The 22740-nt window shown below is 47.1% G+C and overlaps 1 protein-coding gene across 1 annotated transcript in view; it reads left to right on the forward strand.

The window, feature by feature from the left end:
- Positions 1-22740, forward strand: part of LOC143956900 (uncharacterized) — a 53315-nt gene that overhangs the window by 7351 nt on the left and 23224 nt on the right. The window contains exons 2-3 of the mRNA XM_077467070.1: positions 5521-5649; positions 8761-8850. Of these exons, the coding sequence (XP_077323196.1) occupies positions 5521-5649; positions 8761-8850 (219 nt within the window). The remainder of the gene's footprint in view (positions 1-5520; positions 5650-8760; positions 8851-22740) is intronic.

Consider the following 22740-nt stretch of genomic DNA (forward strand, 5'->3'; position numbering starts at 1 on the left):
ATTCAACTTAACACAACAAACCTACACAGTCCCTGTCTTGTTTGCACCGCCTGTATACTGCTGTTCTGAGTATATAGGGCCTGGGGGCCACACACATTTCCTTTTTTTAATATGGGTACTGGGTTCCCCTTAATATGCGTACAAGACCCAAAGGGGCTGGTAATGGGCAGGGAGGGCTACCCATGCCATTTTTCTCAATGATTTTCAACCATATTGCAGGAACCAGATATAACATTAAAACCGCAAGCAGTTTTAAATGATGTTATTTCCATTTAATGTCATTTTATGCAGGGACTGTTCTAAACACGAGAAACACGTGGCACTTCACAGGCATACTACAGACACCCCCCAGGCACCATATTTAAAGGAATATTTCACTTTTTTTTTCACTTTAATCGTCATTAAAATCAGTGCTCCCGCCAAAACGGCCATTTTTAAAAACATTTTAGGCATTGACCCATGTCCCCTGGGGCAGGAGCCAGGTCCCCAAACCCTTTTTAGGACAATATCTTGCATATTAGCCGTTAAAATTAGCACTTTTAATTTCGAACGTTCGAGTCCCATAGACTTCAATGGGGTTCTAAAGTTCGTACGAATTTGGGGTCCGTTCGAAAGTTCTGGTGCGAACCAAACCGGGGGGTGTTCGGCTCATCCCTAGTTGACACCCAGAGGACACAGGAAGGTTGAACACCCAGAGAACAAAGGGAGGTTGACCACCCAGAGGACAAAGGGAGGTTGATCACCCACAGGATGCAGGGAAGTTGACCACACAGAGGATGCGGGAAGGTTGACCACCCAGTGGATGCAGAAAAGATGAGATGAGTGGAGGGAGGTTGACCACCCAAAGGAAGGTTGACCACTTAGAGGACATAGGGAGGTTTACCCAGAGGATAGAGGGAGGAGGATCTCCCAGGGGATGGAGAGAGGTTGACCACCCAGAGGATGGAGGGAGGTCTAACCAGAGAATAGAGGAATGTTGACTACCCAGGGGATGAAGAGAGATTTATCCAGAGGACAGAAAGAGGTTAACCACCCAGAGGATGGAGGGAGGTTTGCTCATAGGATAGAGGGAGGTTTACCAACCAGAGGCCACAGGGAGGCTCACCACCCAAAGAATGGAGGGAGGCTGACCACCCAGAGGGCGAAGGGAGGCTGACCACCCAGAGGGCAGGGGAAGGCTGACCACCTAGGGGATGAGGGCAGGTTGACCACCTAGAACTTTGTGAGGACAGGCTGTGCAGGACATAGAGTTATACAATCAGAAAGAGGCAGCTTTATAAAAATCTGCACAGTGCTTCACAATGTGTGTGTGTGTGTGTGTGTGTGTGGGGGGGGGGGGGGGGGTGTATGGGAAGCATAGTGGGATTTTTGTTAAAAGTGCAGAAAGGTGAACCAACCCTTTAAGTCACCCAATAAGGTCAGATCTACATAGCGGTAGATGTTGGGTTGGTCAATGATAGCGCATGCAGTCTCAGTTATTTCCATGCTTAGAGTCAGATTTACAGAACGGAGAAGAAAATATTTACAGAAAAAAAAGGGAAGGGAATTTTTCTCTGGACAGAACCGGGGACCATGTATACAGGGAAGCAGAGCACATTGGGAGAACTTGGCTGTTGTTGCAAAGCTTAACTTCCCCTAGGTCTGTCAGCATTTTGTGGATCTGTTAGTAACTATAAATAAACTTTAATAACTTTAAATTTGTTTCTGACACGTCACAATAAACAGTGATGGTTTAGAAAAGCTCCGTCTTTTACCATTAAAAAGCCAACCTTGAGCTACCGTCAGAGACTTTGGCTGATCTGTGTCACACATTTGCAAACACAGTTAAGAATTGCATAGGCACCAGGATTTAAAAGATTGTGTCATCTGTGTCATCTCTAGCCGGCATCTCAGTCCAGGAAGTAGAAGGTGACCCTGGATGATGGCAGAACAGAGATGGCTCAGTCCATTTGGAAAGATAAGCAGGCAGACTGTACAGGGCTCCACTATTTCTAATGGCCCTGTGCCATAGCATGATACACAGCCCAATTATACATTAATATAGTGTAATTGCATCAAGCTCATTGTAGGGAATTAGTGGCCCTGCTTACCTCCCACAGGCAACATTGTCCCTCTGTACCCCGGCTTGTGCTTTTGCTGATGAATCTGTTCTCTGATTGGCTGAGCTCCCCATAGGTGTGCGCTGTTGCCATATACTGGATGTCACATGCATTAGGGTAAGTATAAATTCAGATTGGTGCTCTTTTGGTGACTTTTCCAAAACATAGTTGGCCTGTCTGCACTCTGTGGCTTTCTCGCGTAGCAGATCCATATTCTTTGACCATCTTCTGTTGTATGCCTGTAGTCTTTGACCATCTCATGTTGTATGCCTGTAGTCTTTGACCATCTTCTGTTGTATGCCTGTAGTCTTTGACCATCTTCTGTTGTATGCCTGTAGTCTTTGACCATCTTCTGTTGTATGCCTGTAGTCTTTGACCATCTCATGTTGTATGCCTGTAGTCTTTGACCATCTTCTGTTGTATGCCTGTAGTCTTTGACCATCTTCTGTTGTATGCCTGTAGTCTTTGACCATCTCATGTTGGCCTGTCTTCACTCTCTGGCTTTCTCATGTAGCAGGCCCGTAGTCTTTGACCATCTTCTGTTGTATGCCTGTAGTCTTTGATCATCTTCGGTTGTATGCCTGTAGTCTTTGACCATCTTCTGTTGTATGCCTGTAGTCTTTGACCATCTCACGTTGGCCTGTTTGCACTCTCTGGCTTTCTCGCATAGCAGGCCCATAGTCTTTGACCATCTTCTGTTGTATGCCTGTAGTCTTTGACCATCTTCGGTTGTATGCCTGTAGTCTTTGACCATCTTCGGTTGTATGCCTGTAGTCTTTGACCATCTCACGTTGGCCTGTTTGCACTCTCTGGCTTTCTCATGTAGCAGGCCCATAGTCTTTGACCATCTTCTGTTGTATGCCTTCAGTCTTTGGTTATCTCTTGTTGCAAGCCTGTAGTCTTTGACTATTTCCCTTAGTATGCCTGTAGTCTTTGACCATATTTTGTTGCATGTCTGATGTCTTTTACCATATTCTGTAGTATTACATTCACTGAATATTATGTGTGACCCTCTGGCAATGTCATGGCCAAAACACAAGGCCCCCTATATCACGAAAGTTGACCACCCCTGCTATAGGTGACCCTGTATGGCGAATGGAATATTGTATATTCTGTATCAAATTGCAAACATTATAAATGATGACTCCTCTAATGACTGGAGCTCACTGGACAGCCAAGACTACTGGCGAAACTTCAACTTTCCCTTAGTATGCCTGTATTCTTTGACCATCTTCTGTTGTATGCCTTTAGTGTTTGACCATCTCACGTTGGCCTGTCTGCACTCTCTGGCTTTCTCATGTAGCAGGCCTGTATTCTTTCACCATCTTCTGTTGCATGTCTCCAGTCTTTGGTTATCTCTTGTAGCAAGCCTGAAGTCTTTGACTATTTCCCTTAGTATGCCTGTAGTCTTTGACCATCTTCTGTTGTATGCCTTTAGTGTTTGACCATCTCACGTTGGCCTGTCTGCACTCTCTGGCTTTCTCATGTAGCAGGCCTGTCGTTGAAGTTTCACCAGTAGTCTTGGCTGTCCAGTGAGCTCCAGTCATTAGAGGAGTCATCATTTATAATGTTTGCAATTTGATACAGAATATACAATATTCCATTCGCCATACAGGGTCACCTATAGCAGGGGTGGTCAACTTTGGTGATATAGGGGGCCTTGTGTTTTGGCCATGACATTGCCAGAGGGTCACACATAATATTCAGTGAATGTAATACTACAGAATATGGTCAAAGACATCAGACATGCAACAAAATATGGTCAAAGACTACAGGCATACTAAGGGAAATAGTCAAAGACTACAGGCTTGCTACAAGAGATAACCAAAGACTGAAGGCATAAAACAGAAGATGGTCAAAGACTATGGGCCTGCTACACGAGAAAGCCAGAGAGTGCAAACAGGCCAACGTGAGATGGTCAAAGACTACGGGCATACAACAGAAGATGGTCAAAGACTACAGGCATACAACAGAAGATGGTCAAAGACTACAGGCATACAACAGAAGATGGTCAAAGACTACGGGCCTGCTACACAAGAAAGCCAGAGAGTGCAGACAGGCCAACGTGAGATGGTCAAAGACTACAGGCATACAACATGAGATGGTCAAAGACTACAGGCATACAACATGAGATGGTCAAAGACTACAGGCATACTAAGGGAAATAGTCAAAGACGACAGGCTTGCTACAAGAGATAACCAAAGACTGAAGGCATACAACAGAAGATGGTCAAAGACTACGGGCCTTCTACACGAGAAAGCCAGAGAGTGCAGACAGGCCAACGTGAGATGATCAAAGACTACAGGCATACATCATGAGATGGTCAAAGACTACAGGCATACAATGTGTATGTGTTTGTAAGTGTGTCGGGACCTTGCGGGGTAAATGACTGCACTATATAAACATCCACTCAGAAGAAAACCATCTGGCCTTCGGGAAGAAGCTCAAGACCCATCTCTTCTGAAGACCCAGATAGACACTGGCGGCAAAAAGCATCTTGAGGCGATTAAGTTCACATTTGTAGCACTATACAAGTTACTCATTCATTCACTCATTCATTCATTCATTCATTCATTCACAATATGAGATGGTCAAAGACTACAGACATACAACAGGAGATGGTCAAAGACTACAGGCATACAATAGTAGATGGTCAAAGACTACAGGCATGCTACAAGTAATGGCCAGAGAGTGCAGACAAGCCAATATGAGATGGTCAGAGAATATAAAATGGTCAAGGACTACAGGCATGTTATGCAGAAATACTATTTGAGATGGTCAAAGCCTGCAGACATACTACTAGAGATGGTCAGAGACTGCACACATGCCACAGGATATGGCCAGAGACTGCAGACATTGAACTAGAGATGGTCAAAGACATTGTGCTTGCCACAAAAGATGCCCAAAGAGTGTAGACAAGCCAACATGGTACGTTAAGAGACTGAAGACATACAACAGAAAATGGTCAAGGACTATGGGCATATTATGCAAACATACTACAAGAAATGGTCAGAGACTGCTTACATGCCACATGATATGGTCAGAGACTGCAGACATTAAACTAGAGATGGTCAAAGACTTTTTGCTTGCCACAAAAGATGCCAAAAGAGTGCAGACAAGCCAACATGAGATGGCCAAACACGATAGGCAAGAAAACTGTAGACATACTATAGTAATTGTTGACCATTGGAGATTATGCTTCAGGAGACATAGACTGTTCCAAAGACACACTACACAAGACTGCTAGCAATCACTGCTATTATAGAGGGAAACTGGGCTGCCATCTGCAGGGGCCTTGAGGGCCACACAGAAAGTGGCAATTAGTGCGGCATGCAGCCTCCAGGTCACAGGTTGGGCACCAAGGGATCTACAGCACATGGCACCCTATCAGATATTTATATCTGATGTTGTTTCATTTCAGGCTCCACCCCTGAGGATCACACTAATCACTGGGATGACATGTATGAGAATGTCACTGGTCCGCAGCCACCTAGAAGGGAGAGATCACCACCAACACCTGCTAAGGGGAGAGGCCGTCGGCTGATGGCAGGTGAGGTGTGCTGTGATGTTGTACATTTATGATGAATGTGAATGTAAGTAAAGTGAAGAGCAACAACAGCGAGGGAGGAGTTCTGAGCACAATTGTGGAATAAATTAATCAGAAATAAACCAGAAAGCTCAATATAAATGTTTAATATATGTCATACTTGGTCATACTCTGGCTGATTTCTTCACTTTACTCATTTAAACCAAACAAAGTACTCCATCCTGATAGATATTCAAACAATCCATTTGAGGAACTCATGCCATGCCCAAACATTTCTGAAGAGTAAAATGCAAAGTGGGGCTGAGAAAAAAATCTGATTGACAACTCTTTACACATAATTGGCATAAGATTCCAATGAATTCTGACAATTTCTCTTTTAAAAGAAAATTTAGCCAAAAATGTAAGCCACCCCAAACGTTACACAATTTTTCAAATGGAGGGAGGCTGAAGAAGTGACGTCATTGTTTTGTCCTACTCCAAGCTTTCAAACAAGGATTTCATACATTCGGTGCTGAAATAGATGAAGACATGACCACATTGGGTCCCAATTCTGTGTTGACATTGCAGCAGCGCTGGGGAACTGTCATTTGTAACAAGGTTAGCGGCAGTAGAGGGTCATAGTAGCACATGTCTTCCTTTCAGCAGGGCATTGCTCATCATGAATGATGATGGATATATATTGATGGATGGCATGATTGATTTTGGATTTACATTGTGGGAGGTTTCTAATACTTTCGCCACCCCCCTGCCAATGAACACTCCCAATGTTGAGGGTATGTGGCCCGATATGGTTCAAGAAGAGGGGGCACATGCTCACTGGCCTCCCTTTCCTGGCCAGCCAGGCTACATGCCTGGATAAGGTTCTGGTTTTGATTTTAAGGGAGGGACCTTTCACTTTTTTTCTCCACTTAAAGACCCCTATGTGGTAGCATTTTGCTATAACATGTTCTTTTAATGAGGCATAAAGGGTCTAACAGATCCCTGATATCTCACTTGCTTTCTACAGAAGTTAATGGAGTGCAGATTGTGCTTCATTATCTTCTTCTGCGGATAGGAAGAGTGACAGCCAAAAGAGCAAGTCACACAATACACATTAATCCTGTGTTCATTGTAGATAGGACATATCAGCAAATGCACATTCACTGGTCTCCCTCTTCTCTACCCGGTGGAACCACCATGAGGGTCTTGAGCCTGCAAGTGGGACAGTAGTGAATATGGCAGGGAGGAGGCTTGGGGGAGGAGGCTGGGGTTGCATCAACGACATTTTCTGAAACCGTTCAGGCTGCTGTACAGCCACAGGATTGCTTCCACCTGAGAGCCGACAGTCAACGTTTCAGATATGCACACACTCCCAGCTTCTATAGTATATGTAAACCCCCCCACCCCCCACTGGTGCTTATGTTTGATATTCAAAAGAGTTAAAAAGGAACTTCACTCCCCCCCTATTTCTTTTGTCTTTGTTTCACATAATCACCTGTCTAGTGGATTCACCATTGTACTGCTGCGATTCACTGTTAAGGTGTCACAACTTGGGTGCCGCACCTCCTTCTTGGCCTTCCTCAATGATTATGAGCCGACTGCCTCTTCGGGTTTCAGGTAGATGGTCCATGATGGTATACATCAGTTCCACCCGAGGCTGAGGTGTGTCTCTGCACTTGAAGCCTGTGATATGTTATTAGGTGATCATTTGCCCCTGCCATAGACCTGATTAGGATGCTTTAGACAAACTTAATCTCAGATGTACAAATATATGAACATAACGCTTCCTCCCTCAAGCTAAGAGCCTTCAGGGAGGACTTGGGAGTCAAAGACCTTCCTCATTCATGTCCTCTCCAGGGAGCACCTGGGAGGCAAAGACCTTCTTCATTCATGTCCTCTCCAGGGAGGATCTGGGAGGCAAAGACCTTCTTCATTCATGTCCTCTCCAGGGAAGATCTGGGTGACAAAGACCTTCTACATTCATGTCCTCTGCAGGGAGGATCTGGGAGGCAAAGACCGTCTTCATTCATCTCCTCTCCAGGGAAGATCTGGATGACAAAGACCTTCTACATTCATGTCCTCTCCAGGGAGGATCTGGGAGGCAAAGACCTCTTCATTCATGTGCTCTCCAGGGAAGACCCGAGTGACAAAGACCTTCTTCATTCATGTCCTCTCCAGGGAAGATCTGGGTAGCAAAGATCTTCTGCATTCATGTCCTCTCCAGGGAGGATCTGGGAGGCAAAGAACTTCTTCATTCATGTCCTCTTCAGGGAGGATCTGGAAGGCAAAGACCTTCCTGATTCATGTTCTTTCCAGGGAGGAACAGGGAGGCAAAGACCTTCTGCATTCATGTCCTCTCCAGGGAGGATCTGGGAGGCAAAGACCTTCTTCATTCATGTCCGCTCCAGGGAAGACCCGAGTGGCAAAGACCTTCTTCATTCATGTCCTCTCCAGGGAAGATCTGGGAGGCAAAGACCTTCTTTATTCATGTCCTCTCCAGGGAGGAACTGGGAGGCAAAGACCTTCCTCATTCATGTTCTCTTCAGGGAGGATCTGGAAGGCAAAGACCTTCCTTATTCATGTTCTCTTCAGGGAGGATCTGGAAGGCAAAGACCTTCCTCATTCATGTTCTGTTCAGGGAGGATCTGGAAGGCAAAGACCTTCCTGATTCATGTTCTTTCCAGGGAAGACCTGGGAGGCAAAGACATTCCTCATTCATGTCCTCTCTAGGGAGAACCTCAAAGGCAAGGGCCATCCAAGAAAAGCTTCCTAAATAAGTATCCACTTTCCAAGCCTACATCACCACCATAAGCCTCTGAGTGATTGGCCAAAGCAGAATAAATATTTCTAACCCAATACAATGTATCTTCTAATTCTATCTCCAGGAGAACACTAGTACCATGCAGAAACATAAATGTCTTGTACCAGACAGATAGCATAAGCAGATCTTATGTAGGCTACAATCTACCTGCAAATACCAAATTTGCTTAGGGATACTCCAGCCTACACATTATTTTTATATTTTGGCTTTAAAGGTTCTTAATCACTTTTAAATATGAGACTTCTCCAACTGTTTCTGCATATGGCACCCTCATGTTACAGTCTTTAGAATAATCTCCCATTTTTGTGTTTTAGGGTTCCAGAAGCATTGTCTGCATCTTGCTCTGGTCTCTCTGCCGCTGTGTCTTGTCCTCTCAATGGTGGTGATTGGCCTGGCCGTGAAATGTGAGTGATGTCAGAAATATTTATATGGTGGAGGAAAACATTCCTTTTAGTTCAACCTAATCAGAAGAGGCTCCTAACCTGTTCTTACATAGAGCTCACACAACCTCGAACATTTCTTCACTGTGCTATACTGTGTGCTGATAGGCCAAAAGAGGACACCTCTGGGTGCTGCACTGCAGTCCTAGCTTTAGTTTACTAACTTTTGGTATTGACAAGTGTACTTCAAACACCAGAAAGAATTAAGACAACAGTTGTCTTCTCCTCTTCCATCCATGTCTGCCCCCCCCCCCCCCCCCCCCGTCATCATTCTCCTCCTCTTCCATCCATGTCCCTTCTTCTCCCTTCTGCCATTGTTATCCTCCTCTTCCATTCTTCCCCCCCTCCTTCTCTCTGTCATCATTCTTTTTTTTTTCCAAAGGTTTTTATTGGTTTTCAAAATACATCATACAGAAGAATAATAACACATATATATATATATATATATATATATATATATATATATATATATATATATATAGAACAGGCAATCCATGTTGAGCAAGAATAATACAAACAAATTGGATATGGTTATACAGTAGATGTAGAATGGAACCTTAGGTCTAAGTAAACAGTTAACAAGATGTAGAAATCTATGGAAGAGATTCCAAATGCAGATAAAATCAGATCGTTTGATTGCGTAGGTGTAGAGTTGTACTATGATCAACAGGTCTAAAGTTGGATTGCCCGACCGCGACAACAAAGAACGTGTCGAGGTAAGGAAAGATCGAGAAGGAGGTAAGGGGGGATGTTATAGGTTTACACCTTCTATTCTGGAGATGCGTATCCTTGTAGAGAGAAGGGTGGGGAGAGGGAACTATGTAAAAGAGAGACTGGATAAAGAACGAGTGAGAAAGGGCAGAGAGAGGGGAGGTTGTGTCTTTAGGTAAAAGAATCAGACAGGGGTTCAGGAGATCTGCTACTCGCCGTCTACGAACTAACACCCTTTTAGGGTGGACGGTTGAGGTGTCGTGTGGTAGGAAACCCAGGGGGTACTCAGTGCTAATTACGGGTATCTAAATATGCGAAGGTTAGTCAGGAGGGATTTTGAATCAGGTTGTCAGGGTCGTTACCTGGTTGGTCGCGGTGCTGCCCGTGTTGGTGCGCGCCGATGTCCTGCGGTGCGTGCTGGGGTGCGTGTTCCTGTGCGTGCGGTGTTGCGCGCTCCTGTGGGTGCTGGTGCGCGTCGGTGTGTGCCCTCACGTGCCCCTGCTGGCGCTGGTGCGCGTCAGCGCGCTGTGGTGGGCACTTCGGGTACCGCTGGTGTGTCTGCCGGCGTTCGGGGGCGCGCGAGCGTGTGCGCGGTGCTTGGCGCCAAACGGCCTATTTAGGTCTGCCACTGACATCTCCCAGGTGCTGCCTGATCAACAGCTTCTCGGTTCCTGTCCCGTTGTTCGTATCCTGTGTTCCTGTTGCTTATCTCCTGACGACCCGGCTTTCCCTTGACACCGCTGACCTCTGCCTGCATCTGACCTCGGCCTGTTTGACCTCTCTTTTGCCTGCTCCTTCTGTGCCTCTGCTGCCCGCCTGTTGCCGTACCCTGCCTGTACCCGGACTTGCCTGCTCTGCTCCTGTTCTGTACCCAGTTTGCCTGTGTCCTATCTACACACCTGCTGCCGGAAGCTTCCTGCAAGTTCCTGCTCCTGGAGCCATATCACAGGCTCTCTTACCACTCCGCACTCTCAGCCACCTGTCTGCTCTATCAGGGGTTGTAAGTCGGACACGTACGGGAGACCACCCTCTGCCCAAGCGGACTCATCAGGTTCGGTAAGTGCCAGCCTGACAGTATCAGGCAGCCATGACTGAGTCCGGGCAGGGGGCCTCCCCTATGGATGAGTTATGCAGACATTTGGCCGGTCTGACCCAAGCCGTGAAGAGTCTCCAGGATGGCTACTCAAGGTTGGAGGAGCAAGTCCAAGCCTTGTCCTCCTCATCTAACCCTCAAGGAACCTCCCCCACCGGTCTTTCATCTGCACCCTCCGTAGTGATGCTTCCTCCAGAGCCAAGGGTACCTACACCCGAGAGGTTTTCCGGCGATCGCACCAAGTATCGTGCGTTTCGCAACTCCTGCGAACTGTACTTCGCACTGCAGCCCCGGACATTCTCTCTAGAGGCAACCAAGGTGGGCTTTGTGATATCCCTGTTGTCCGGCGAGCCTCAAACCTGGGCCCATCGTTTACTGGAGCAGAAATCTGGAACCCTGGATAGCCTTGACAACTTCTTCTTGGCCATGTCTCAGCTCTATGAGGACCCTCAGTTGACTGCGACCGCAGAAGCCGCACTACACTCTCTCCAACAAGGTCGCAGAGCGGCCGAGGACTATGCAGTGGAGTTTCGCCGTTGGAGCTCCGACACGGATTGGAATGACGCCGCCTTGCGTCACCAATTCCGGATGGGACTTTCTGACCCCCTTAAGGATAAGTTGGCACGGGTAGGAATACCACAAACCCTGGATGAGTTAGTCAACCTCTCCATTCAGATTGACCGCCGGTTAAGGGAACGCCGGTCGGAGAGGTCCTCCAGCCACTTCCGTCCCACCTGGGTGCTCCCCAAGGTTCCCAGTTCTGCTGGTCAGTTCTCTTCTACCTCTTCTGCTCCCGCTCTGGAAGCTCCGGAACCAATGCAGCTCGGGTTACTCCGGCCCTCGTTGACCCCTGAAGAAAAGCAGCGCAGACGTACCCTTAACTTATGTCTCTACTGTGGTGAACCTGGGCATTATGTCAGGGCTTGCCCCAACAAGACACGTAAGTGTGTTTCCTCTTCCTTCACGTGTGCCTCTGTTCTACGAAAACCCAGTTCTCACCTTGCCCTTCTCCTCACTTTGCAGCTTCCAGGAGGGAGTTTTCCAGTGTCAGCCATCATTGACTCCGGAGCATGCAGCTGCTTTATCGATCTGACTTTCGCTGCCAACCATCACATCTCGCTCATACCCAAGGCTCAGGGGCTTGCTGTACATCTAGCCGATGGCTCCGCCCTTAGTTCCGGTCCTGTCACTCAAGAGACTGTTCCTCTGCTGGCTACTATGGGCACCTGTCACCAGGAGCACCTGCGTCTGGATGCCATCTCCTCCCCCTTGTTTCCAATTATCCTGGGGATACCCTGGTTGCAGGCCCACAATCCAAGCATTAACTGGGCCACAGGAGAAATCAAGTTTCTTTCCGATTACTGTCAACAACACTGCTTGGCCCGACCGACATGCAACTCCTCTCAACTTCTCTGTTTGGATGTCGATCCAAAATTGCTTCAGACCGTTCCGGAACCCTACAAGGACTTTGTGGATGTTTTCAGCAAAAAAGGCGCAGACATTCTTCCCCCCCACAGGCCTTATGACTGCCCTATTGAACTGTTACCAGGTACCGAAGTCCCCTTTGGGAGAATTTTTCCATTAACGGAACAGGAGTTAGGCACGCTGAAGGAGTATATTGACGAAAACCTAAAGAAAGGGTTTATCCGTCCGTCTACTTCCCCTGCCGGTGCTGGCATTTTTTTCGTCGAAAAAAAGGACCATTCCTTACGTCCATGCATTGACTATCGGGAATTGAATAAGATAACTGTCAAAAACCGTTACCCTTTACCCCTAGTACCCGAGTTGTTCCAGAGGCTGGGGTCTGCAGTCATCTTTTCGAAATTGGATCTTCGCGGAGCTTACAATTTAATCCGTATCCGAGAAGGAGACGAGTGGAAGACAGCGTTTCGTACTCGTTTTGGGCACTACGAGTACCTTGTCATGCCCTTCGGGCTGTGTAATGCACCCGCAACCTTTCAACATTTTGTCAACGACATCTTTCGCGACTACCTGGATCTATACGTAATTGCATACCTGGATGATATCCTAATCTTTTCCTCATCCTTGGAAGACCATCGTAGACATGTCCGTAGTGTGCTAGCTCGTCTCAGGGTACACGGGCTCTACGCGAAACTCGAAAAATGCGAGTTTGAACGCCAGTCCATCCAATTCCTGGGCCTGGTTATATCTGTGGAGGGCATCAAGATGGACCCCCAAAAAGTATCTGCCATCCTGGACTGGCCTGCACCTGTGGACAGGAAGGGCGTACAACGTTTCGTCGGTTTTTCCAACTTCTACCGGAAATTTATCAGGGGTTTCTCTGCGATTATTGCTCCCATCACCGAACTGACCAGGCAGGGTACCCGATTCTCTTGGACCCCTGAGGCACAGCTGGCCTTCGAAAAACTTAAGATGCTGTTCACCTCTGCCTCTATTCTAAAACATCCGGACCCAGCCTTACCCTTCGTTCTGGAAGTGGATGCCTCGGAAATCGCTGTGGAGGCGGTGTTATCCCAACGGCAGGGTGCCAAGGCCCTTCTTTTCCCGGTGGCGTTCTTTTCTCGCAAACTGTCATCATCCGAAAGGAACTATGATGTTGGGGACCGAGAACTTCTGGCCATTAAGGCGGCTCTGGAGGAGTGGCGTTACCTATTGGAAGGTGCTGCACATCCCATCCTGGTTTACACCGACCACAAAAACCTGGAATATTTGAGAACTGCCAAAAGACTTAGACCACGGCAAGCCAGATGGGCTCTTTTTTTTTCCCGGTTTCAATTTCATATCACCTATAGACCTGGCTCTAAGAATGTCAAGCCGGATGCCCTGTCACGTATGTTTTCTATCCCTGAAGAGACTCGGCCTCCTGATACTATTCTCCCTTCTGGGAACTTCTTGCTCCTCCAAGGGGACCTTATCTCCCGGATCAGACAGGCTTCTGTTGGAATGCCCCCGAGCCCCGAGGTCAGCTGTAGTGAGGGGTTGTTCTGGCATAAAGGCAAGATTGTGGTCCCTGAAGCCTTGAAGGTAAACGTGTTGGAACTCTGCCATGACCATAAGATGGCCGGACACTTTGGTACCCGAAAGACTGCCGAACTGATTCAGCGCACCTTTTGGTGGCCTCAACTTCTTAAGGACTGCAAGGACTATGTGGACTCGTGCAGCACTTGCTCCCGAAATAAAAACAGCCGGACGCGGGCTTGGGGCCTACTGAAACCTTTACCTGTCCCTGAGAGACCGTGGAAAATGATCTTGATGGACTTTATCGTGGAACTCCCCCTTTCCGAGGGGTTCTCTACTATCTTTGTTGTCGTAGATAGGCTGTCCAAGATGGCCCACTTCCTCCCGATGAGGGGCACTCCCTCGGCTATGGAGACGGCCAAGATCTTTGTCAAAGAAGTTGTAAGGCTGCATGGGATCCCGGCAAGTATTGTTTCCGACCGAGGCGCCCAATTCACCTCGAGGTTTTGGAGAGCGCTCTGCGGGTCTCTTGAAATTGAACTGGCCTTTTCCTCCGCTTATCACCCCCAGACAAACGGACAAACGGAGAGAACCAATCAGTCCCTGGAGCAGTACATCCGCTGTTTTTCTTCTTTCTCGCAGGATGACTGGGTCTCGCTACTACCCATGGCGGAGTTTGCTTATAACAACTCCTTGCACTCCGCCATCAACCAGACACCGTTCTTTGCCAATTACGGCTTCCACCCAGCCTTCTTGCCCAGCTCAGTCCCAGAATGCCTTGTTCCGGCAGTTTCCGAGACATTGGACTTCTTTTCTAAAAACAACCAACTCCTAAAGGAAACCATGGCCCGGTCCCAGGAATGCTATAAACGGGCGTTTGACAAAAGGAGACGGGGAGAACTCGTTCTGGCTCCCGGCAGCCAAGTATGGTTATCTACAGTCAACCTTAAGATGGCCTGTCCTTCCAAGAAGTTAGGCCCTAAATTCATGGGCCCCTTTTCTGTAAAAAGGAAGATAAACGAAGTGGCATATGAACTTAACCTGCCTGACTCTTTTAGAGTGCACCCGGTCTTTCACGTGACCTTACTGAAGCCCGTTACCCCAAATCCCTTTGCTGACCGCACCACCGACCCACCCGAACCTGTTATAGTGAACAATGAAGAGGAGTTTGAGGTTGAAGCAATCCTTGATTGCAGGAAGAGGGGTAATGTAACCCAGTACCTCATCAAGTGGAAGGGTTATGGACCTGAGGACAACTCCTGGGAACCCGAGGACAATCTACATGCTCAGGAACTTTTGCGGGCCTTCAAGAACCGTCAGGTTTCCAGATCGGCTCACCTGGGCAGCCGGAGTCTGCCCTTAGGGAGGGGGCACTGTCAGGGTCGTTACCTGGTTGGTCGCGGTGCTGCCCGTGTTGGTGCGCGCCGATGTCCTGCGGTGCGTGCTGGGGTGCGTGTTCCTGTGCGTGCGGTGTTGCGCGCTCCTGTGGGCGCTGGTGCGCGTCGGTGTGTGCCCTCACGTGCCCCTGCTGGCGCTGGTGCGCGTCAGCGCGCTGTGGTGGGCATTTCGGGTACCGCTGGTGTGTCTGCCGGCGTTCGGGGGCGCGCGCGTGCGCGCGGTGCTTGGCGCCAAACGGCCTATTTAGGTCTGCCACTGACATCTCCCAGGTGCTGCCTGATCAACAGCTTCTCGGTTCCTGTCCCGTTGTTCGTATCCTGTGTTCCTGTTGCTTATCTCCTGACGACCCGGCTTTCCCTTGACACCGCTGACCTCTGCCTGCATCTGACCTCGGCCTGTTTGACCTCTCTTTTGCCTGCTCCTTCTGTGCCTCTGCTGCCCGCCTGTTGCCGTACCCTGCCTGTACCCGGACTTGCCTGCTCTGCTCCTGTTCTGTACCCAGTTTGCCTGTGTCCTATCTACACACCTGCTGCCGGAAGCTTCCTGCAAGTTCCTGCTCCTGGAGCCATATCACAGGCTCTCTTACCACTCCGCACTCTCAGCCACCTGTCTGCTCTATCAGGGGTTGTAAGTCGGACACGTACAGGAGACCACCCTCTGCCCAAGCGGACTCATCAGGTTCGGTAAGTGCCAGCCTGACACAGGTCGTGAAAGTCAGCAGTAGTCCGAAAGTGGATCCAAGGTGCCCATTTGGAGCTAAACTTCGTCTTAGTGTCAGCATGAATGTGGATCAGTTCTTCTATGTTTGCTATCTTATCAACTCTACGAAGCCATTCTGCAATGGAAGGGATGGTAGGAGACTTCCAATAGATTGGGATGCATTGCTTTGCTGCACTGATTAAGTGGAGTGTGAGAGATTTTCGGTAAGGCGTGCTAGAGTGGGCATCGTGATGTAGCAAGAAAAGTGCTGGAGAGAAGGGTATTGTCGAGCTCGTAATTTTTTCAATTTTCCTATGTATTATCTGCCAGAAAGGACGTATGGCTGAGCAAAGCCACCACAAGTGTAGGAGGGTGCCACCCGGATTGTGACATCTCCAGCATGTATCCGGAGTCTTTGCATCCCAGGAGTGGATCAGAGCAGGAGTACGGTACCAGCGGCATTGTAGTTTATATCCATTTAACTTCCCATTTCAATGGACAAATGAGACTATTACCTATCTGGGCATACAACTCCCAAAAAATTTAGACGACCTGTACGCTAAAAACTACCTACCCATCCTACATAAGATATTGTTGGACTTAAAACTATGGAACAAACCAATCTTTTCGTGGTTCGGTAGGGCTGCTATCCTCAAAATGAATTATATCCATTTTCCTGTGTTGATACGTTCAGCGAACCTTTATGAATATGTAGAAAGATACGTTCCCATTCTTCCTGTGAAAAGGAAGATTCCAGGTCTTTCTCCCAAGCCTTGCAAGCCAACGAAGTGCCAGGATTGTAATTTTGAAATAGAAGTGAATGAGTCGAAGAAACGAGGTGAGTCAGGGGGGTCTGTGAGGTGCAGAGTTTCTCGAAGGGAGTCAGGGATCTAGTGCAGTCACTTTGTTTATTTGTGAATTGCAGGTAATGTCTAATTTGTTGGTAGGTCCACATGGGGATTGGGGGCATTTGTAAATTTTCTGAGATTTGTGGTGTCGCTGTGAGCAGTTTTCCTTTGTTGTAAAAGGAGTTAATGAGAATCGGATCGTTAGTCCAATGTTTAACAAGGAAGGATTCGTGCATGCCTGGCGGGAAGAGTGGGTTCTGTTTCAGTGGAGTCATTGGTCCAGGATTAGATGAAATTTCCTTTTGAGCGCATATAGTAGAGAAGCATTGTAAAGTTGGGGCTATTAATGGATGGGATTTAGTCGAAGCGAACATGTGTGAACGCTGTACCCATGGAAGATGTCGAAGAGGGGAGTCTACGAACGAAGCTTCTAGAGCAATCCAATCTTTGTAAGGTGAGTGGATGTTCCAGTCAATTATCCTCGTCATATGAGTGGCTTTGTAGTAGTTAGCGATGTCAGGGAGACCTATGCCACCTTTGGCTTTGGGTAGGGAGAGTTGGTGATAGCTAATTCTGGGTCTGTGCGTATTCCACAAGTAATTCGTACATGCTCGTTTGTACGATTTAAAAAAAGCTATGGGGAGTTTAATCGGGACGGCTTGTAAAAGATACAGGATGCGAGGGAGGATGTTCATTTTGAGGATAGCAGCCCTACCGAACCACGAAAAGATTGGTTTGTTCCATAGTTTTAAGTCCAACAATATCTTATGTAGGATGGGTAGGTAGTTTTTAGCGTACAGGTTGTCTAAATTTTTTGGGAGTTGTATGCCCAGATAGGTAATAGTCTCATTTGTCCATTGAAATGGGAAGTTAAGTTTACATTGTTCGGCCAATTCATGGGGTAGAGAGATATTGAGGGCATAGGATTTACTAAAGTTAATTTTTAGGTTGGACAAGGTATTAAATGAGCCAAATGCTTTTAAAAGGGATGGAATCGTTATAAGGGGATTGGTGAGAAATAGTAAGATGTCGTCAGCGTACGCTGCGATTTTGTATTCTTTTGTTTTAGATTTAATTCCAGTGATATCTGGGTTACATCTTAAGCTATTTAAGAAAGGTTCCAAGGTGAGAATATATAGAATAGGGGACAGGGGACATCCCTGTCTGGTCCCGTTTCGTATGGAGAAGGCATTCGATAAGGTATTATTCACTCTGATTTTCGCTTTCGGGTTAATGTATAGGGCATCAATAAAGCGGAGAAAGCGAGGTCCTAATCCGATGGTTTTCAAAACACAGTGCATGTAATCCCATGCTACCCTATCGAATGCCTTCTCCGCGTCAAGAGAAAGGAAAAAACCTTTTTGTCCAGAGGTTTTGATTAAGTGATGTAAGTTAATGGCTTTAATCGTATTGTCCCGGGCCTCGCGGCCAGGGACGAATCCGACTTGGTCACAAGAGATCAGTTTAGGGATAAGAGGAAGAATTCTGTTAGCAAGAATTTTAGAGAAAAGTTTCAAATCAACATTAAGTAGTGAGATAGGTCTATAATTTTCAGCTTTGGTTGGATCTTTGTCACCCTTCGGAATTACCACTATATGGGCTTCTAGCATATCCCGATGAAGGGGGGTAGTGTCTGAAATGGAGTTGAAGGCTCTACAGAAGGGATCTAAGAGAACGTCCGAAAAGGTTTTGTAATAAACCGCGGGCAGTCCATCTGGGCCTGGGCTCTTTCCAGTTTTGGTCTGCTTAAGGGCGGTCTTCCATTCTAAAGGGGTAATCGGGTCCTCTAGAGAGGATATGATGTCTGGGTTTTGAATTTTGGGACAGGATTGGTGTAAAAATCCCTCCATCGTTCGTTGTCTGTGAAGTTTAGCTAGGGGGGGTACATCAGAGTTTTTGAGATTGTATAAATTAGAGTAGAAGCATTCGAATTCTTTGGCTATCTCTTCGTTCGATGTGAGTTTTTTACCTGTGGAAGTATGTAAGGAATGTACAATCGTCTTCGACCGTTTGGCTTTCAAGGCTTGGGCTAGAAGATGACCACTTTTATTGCCGAACTGGTAAAAGAGTTTCTGAGAGAGCATATATTTTTTCCGGATAGATTTCCCCAATTCCTCACGAATGGAGGAACGAATTGCTTGTAAATCGTGGAGGGTCTGCTCAGCCAGCGTACATTTGTGTGCTGTCTCTAACTTTCTGAGACGCATGAAAAGATCGGATAGGCGACGTTTTCGTTCTCTATTGATCTCAGCAGAAATGGATATGAGTTTCCCTCTGATAACAGTTTTGTGAGCTGCCCATTGAGTGACAGAAGAGGTATCTGGGGTAGTGTTTTCAGTGAAATAATCTGTGAGACATTGTCGGAGTTGAGAAGTGTGAATAGTGTCAGTCAGGATACTTGGATCCAATTTCCAGATATATGTGTGGTCATGAGTCTCAGGGAATGTCAGAGTGATCGAAATAGGGTGATGATCCGACAGGACCATAGGTTCTATAGTCGCATGTTTGAGATAGGATAGATCAGTCTGGGTTAAGAAAAGGTAGTCAAGTCTAGAGTATTTGTCGTGAGGGTTAGAATAGAAGGTGAAGTCTTTTTCGGTCGGATGAAGGGTTCTCCAAGTATCATGGAGAAGTAGATCTTGTAGCGTCAGTCTAATTTGTTTTAGGGCCCTGTAAGGGAGAGTAGAGGAACCGGTCGAGGTGTCAATCAGAGGATCTAGGGGGACATTAAAGTCGCCCCCTAGAATCAACATACCTGATTGAAAAGTAGCCAGTTGATTCGAGATTAACCTAAAGAAGGGGACTTGTGCCGAATTAGGGCTATATATATTTGCTAATGTAATCGGTTTGTCGTGTACTGAGCCCTTAAGAAAAATGTACCTACCATGATCATCGATCTTGGTATCAATAATTTGTAAGGGAGTCCGCTTGGATATGAGAATGGATACACCCTTCGTTTTAGAATTCGGAGTGGTGGAGTGATAACCCTGAGGGTAGTGTAAGTTGGAGAATTTAGGCGTGGCCTGAGAGCTAAAATGGGTTTCCTGAATAAAAATGATATCAGCTTTCATAGATTTCATATGGGCCAGAAGTTGAGATCTTTTTTCGGGCGTATTAGGACCTTTCGCATTTAGAGATACTATCTTGAGAGATCTAAATTGTGGCGTGCGTATCGAGTGCTGGGAGGGCATGATGAACAAAATCGTAAGTGACCAGCAGAGAAATAGACGGCGAGTAGCAGAAAACCTACGGGTTGGGAAAGGGAATGCGAAGGGTAGGATAATAAACTACAGGAAAGAAAAAGAAAGAAAAGAGAAAGAAAAAAAAGAAGAAGGGGGGAGGTGAGGGATCAGATACGACAGTAGAAGGACTGATCAAAGGTAAGTGTATTGTAGATAGTATGTGACAAAAAAGGTGGGTTTTTGGGGTGTAAATACAACTGGGGTCCGGAAGTATTATTAGAAACTTCCCGACAGTAAATAATACCAGTAAAGGTCAGGTGGATCTCATAGAGATTCCTGTGGTGGAGAGTGTTCGGTAACCCGACAAAGATGGGATATGCTCCATGTCCCTTGAGGTCGAGAAGGGAGAAGGAGGGGTATCAGTTCGTTTGTGGCGACAAAGATATCATGAGAGGAAATACACAAACATGGAAGAAAATGGAGATATTGTTATGTAAAGGTACGGGGAGTGGGTAGATTCCACAAAGAGATCATGAAGAGAGGCACTTCTAATCAGGAAGATGCACAATACAACTATGAGGGATCGGATGTGAGTTCTTAATACCGTACTCCAGTGTTCATCAACTCCTGTCCTCAGGGCCCACTAACAGGCCAGGTTTTATGTATTACCTTGGGGAGATGCAAACTAGAATACTGCAATCACTGAGCAGCAAATGATATCACCTGTGATGTATTTCAGTTATCTTACAAACCTGGCCTGTTAGTGGGCCCTGAGGACAGGGTTGATGACCACTGCCGTACTCTACAAATCCAAACTAGAACATAAGCATGAAAACCGAAGGCAGTCTTTATAACAACTCTTGGAGCGAGTAATCAGGGTCTGGGAGCATACATACTGAGGTGCAAGTTAACTGTATATTCAATGAATGAAGTGGGATCGATTCTCCTCGCGAGGGTTGCCTCAGAGAGAACAAGTGTTCGTAGCCAGATATTCAGTGAATATACAGTGTTATGCGGTATTCATGCATAGATCGAACGAGAAGGTTATTAAGCAAACAACAGTAAACGAAAATCTATAAAGCATGTCAAACTGAACGGATACACTCATCATGCAGCTGGTTTATCAGGTATACAGAGATCCAAGAAAACTTGGGAAAAGACAGAAAAATAATATACCAATAATTAGAAAAGGAAAAGCAAGATAGCACAGCACCATCAAAAAGAAAAAAGAAAAAAGGAAAAAATTAAGCAGGAGATGATGACAAAGTCCAAGTGTAAGTTCACCAACTATTAGGGATCGCATCGTGGATATAGATATTGTCCAGCCAGACAGCTTACCTACAGGTTTGACGTACGAAATCCAATGCAGTGCAGTAGAGTCTGTAGATGGTGCGTTGAGGATGCAGGAGAACATTCGTGGTAAAAGACTCCAATCGAGTGTATCCGGGGTACATTCTAGGTCAGTAAACCGCAAAATTTCTCATACATCTATAGTGGTTGTCGAATGAAAAAAGAAGTAGAAATCCTCAGAGCAGTATAGGTTCTAGGTTTCAAGTGGGACTGCACTTAACTCAGGTAACCGGGAAAACAGAGAACAAGGTTCGTGGGGTTGTGTGTCAACGAGACGGATTTCCAGGAAGAAGAGTCTTTACGATCTCCTGGGCTTTCGGTGGTCCGGTGAGGCTGTAGGGCTGAGATTGCGCACGTTGCCTCGAGCTCTCGGTGATGAGGCAGGGGGATGGCTCCTCCTGCGTCTGCCGATGTTAAAGTTGCCTGCCTCTGCAATGCCTTCCATAGAGTCAGCTCTCCGTAACGGAGACGAAAATCACTGTACCAGTCAGGCACTTCAACGTGGGGCAAATTGAGAGTACTACAAAAATGATCAAGATCTTCAGGAACTCTGAGATTAACCGAGTGACCATTATAGTTGACTGAGAGACAAAGAGGGAATTTCCATCTGTATGGAATAGCGCGGGCTCTCAAGAGATCTAGGACCGGTTTTAGCTCTCGTCTTCTCTGTAGAGTAATGGCCGACAGGTCTTGGAAAAGTTTAATTTCAGCGCCTTGATGAAGCATCCGCCCTCCGCATAATTTCTTCCTTAAGGATATAATCGGCTATGCAGCATATGACATCCCTAGGGGGATCAGCATCCCTTCCCCTGGGTCGTAGGGCTCGATGAATGCGCTCTAGAACAATAGGCGTATCGGGAGGCCTCTCTAAGAGGCCATTGAAAATGGCCGTGACAGAGTGGGCAAGCTGTGTAGGTTCCACGGACTCTGGAAGACCTCGTACTCGAACGTTGTGTCTTCTTCCACGGTTGTCAAGGTCTTCCAGGTGGCGGTTAATGTCCCTGAAGTGGACCGCGTGGGATTCCGAGACTTGTTGCAATCGGCAAAGAGTAGTGTCATGGCGGGCTTGTGTGTCTTCTATGTCTTCCACCCTCAGGATCATCGACTGAAAGTCCGCGCGTAGTTCGGAGACCGCAGCCGCAAGTGCTCCTTTGATATCCGCCGTCATAGCTTTCAAATCTGCAAGACTGAGCGATGGAGACGACGGTGGATCCGTGGGTTGAGATTGTGGGCTCCGGCTTCTGGATCTGTTAGGCCCTCTGCCATGAGGTGAATCGTCGCGCGGTGCTGCGTGCGAGTCAGACGCCGCTCCTCTAGGCCGCGCACGGAATATCTCCGGTATGTGTTGGTTTATAAGGGCGTCTTGGCTCCTGGACGAACGGGAGGGTAAACCAGAAGGGTTTTGCGGTGTGCTCCCCATGTTTTTCGGTGAGATAGATACCCGATGAATAGATAGCTGGACCTCTGGGAGAGAGAGCTTAGAAGCGAGCGTCCATCTTCCTCAGGCACCAAGCCACGCCCCCATCATTCTATTTCTCTTCCATCCATGTCCCTTCCCCTCTGTCATCATTCTCCTCCTCTTCCATGCATGTCCGCTCTCCTCCCCTCTGTCATCATTCTCCTCCTCTTCCAT

This window comes from Lithobates pipiens, unplaced genomic scaffold (genome assembly GCF_037356315.1).
Source record: "Lithobates pipiens isolate NorthernLeopardFrog02 unplaced genomic scaffold, aLitPip1_a1.2 Scaffold_44, whole genome shotgun sequence".
Lineage (NCBI taxonomy): Eukaryota > Metazoa > Chordata > Amphibia > Anura > Ranidae > Lithobates > Lithobates pipiens.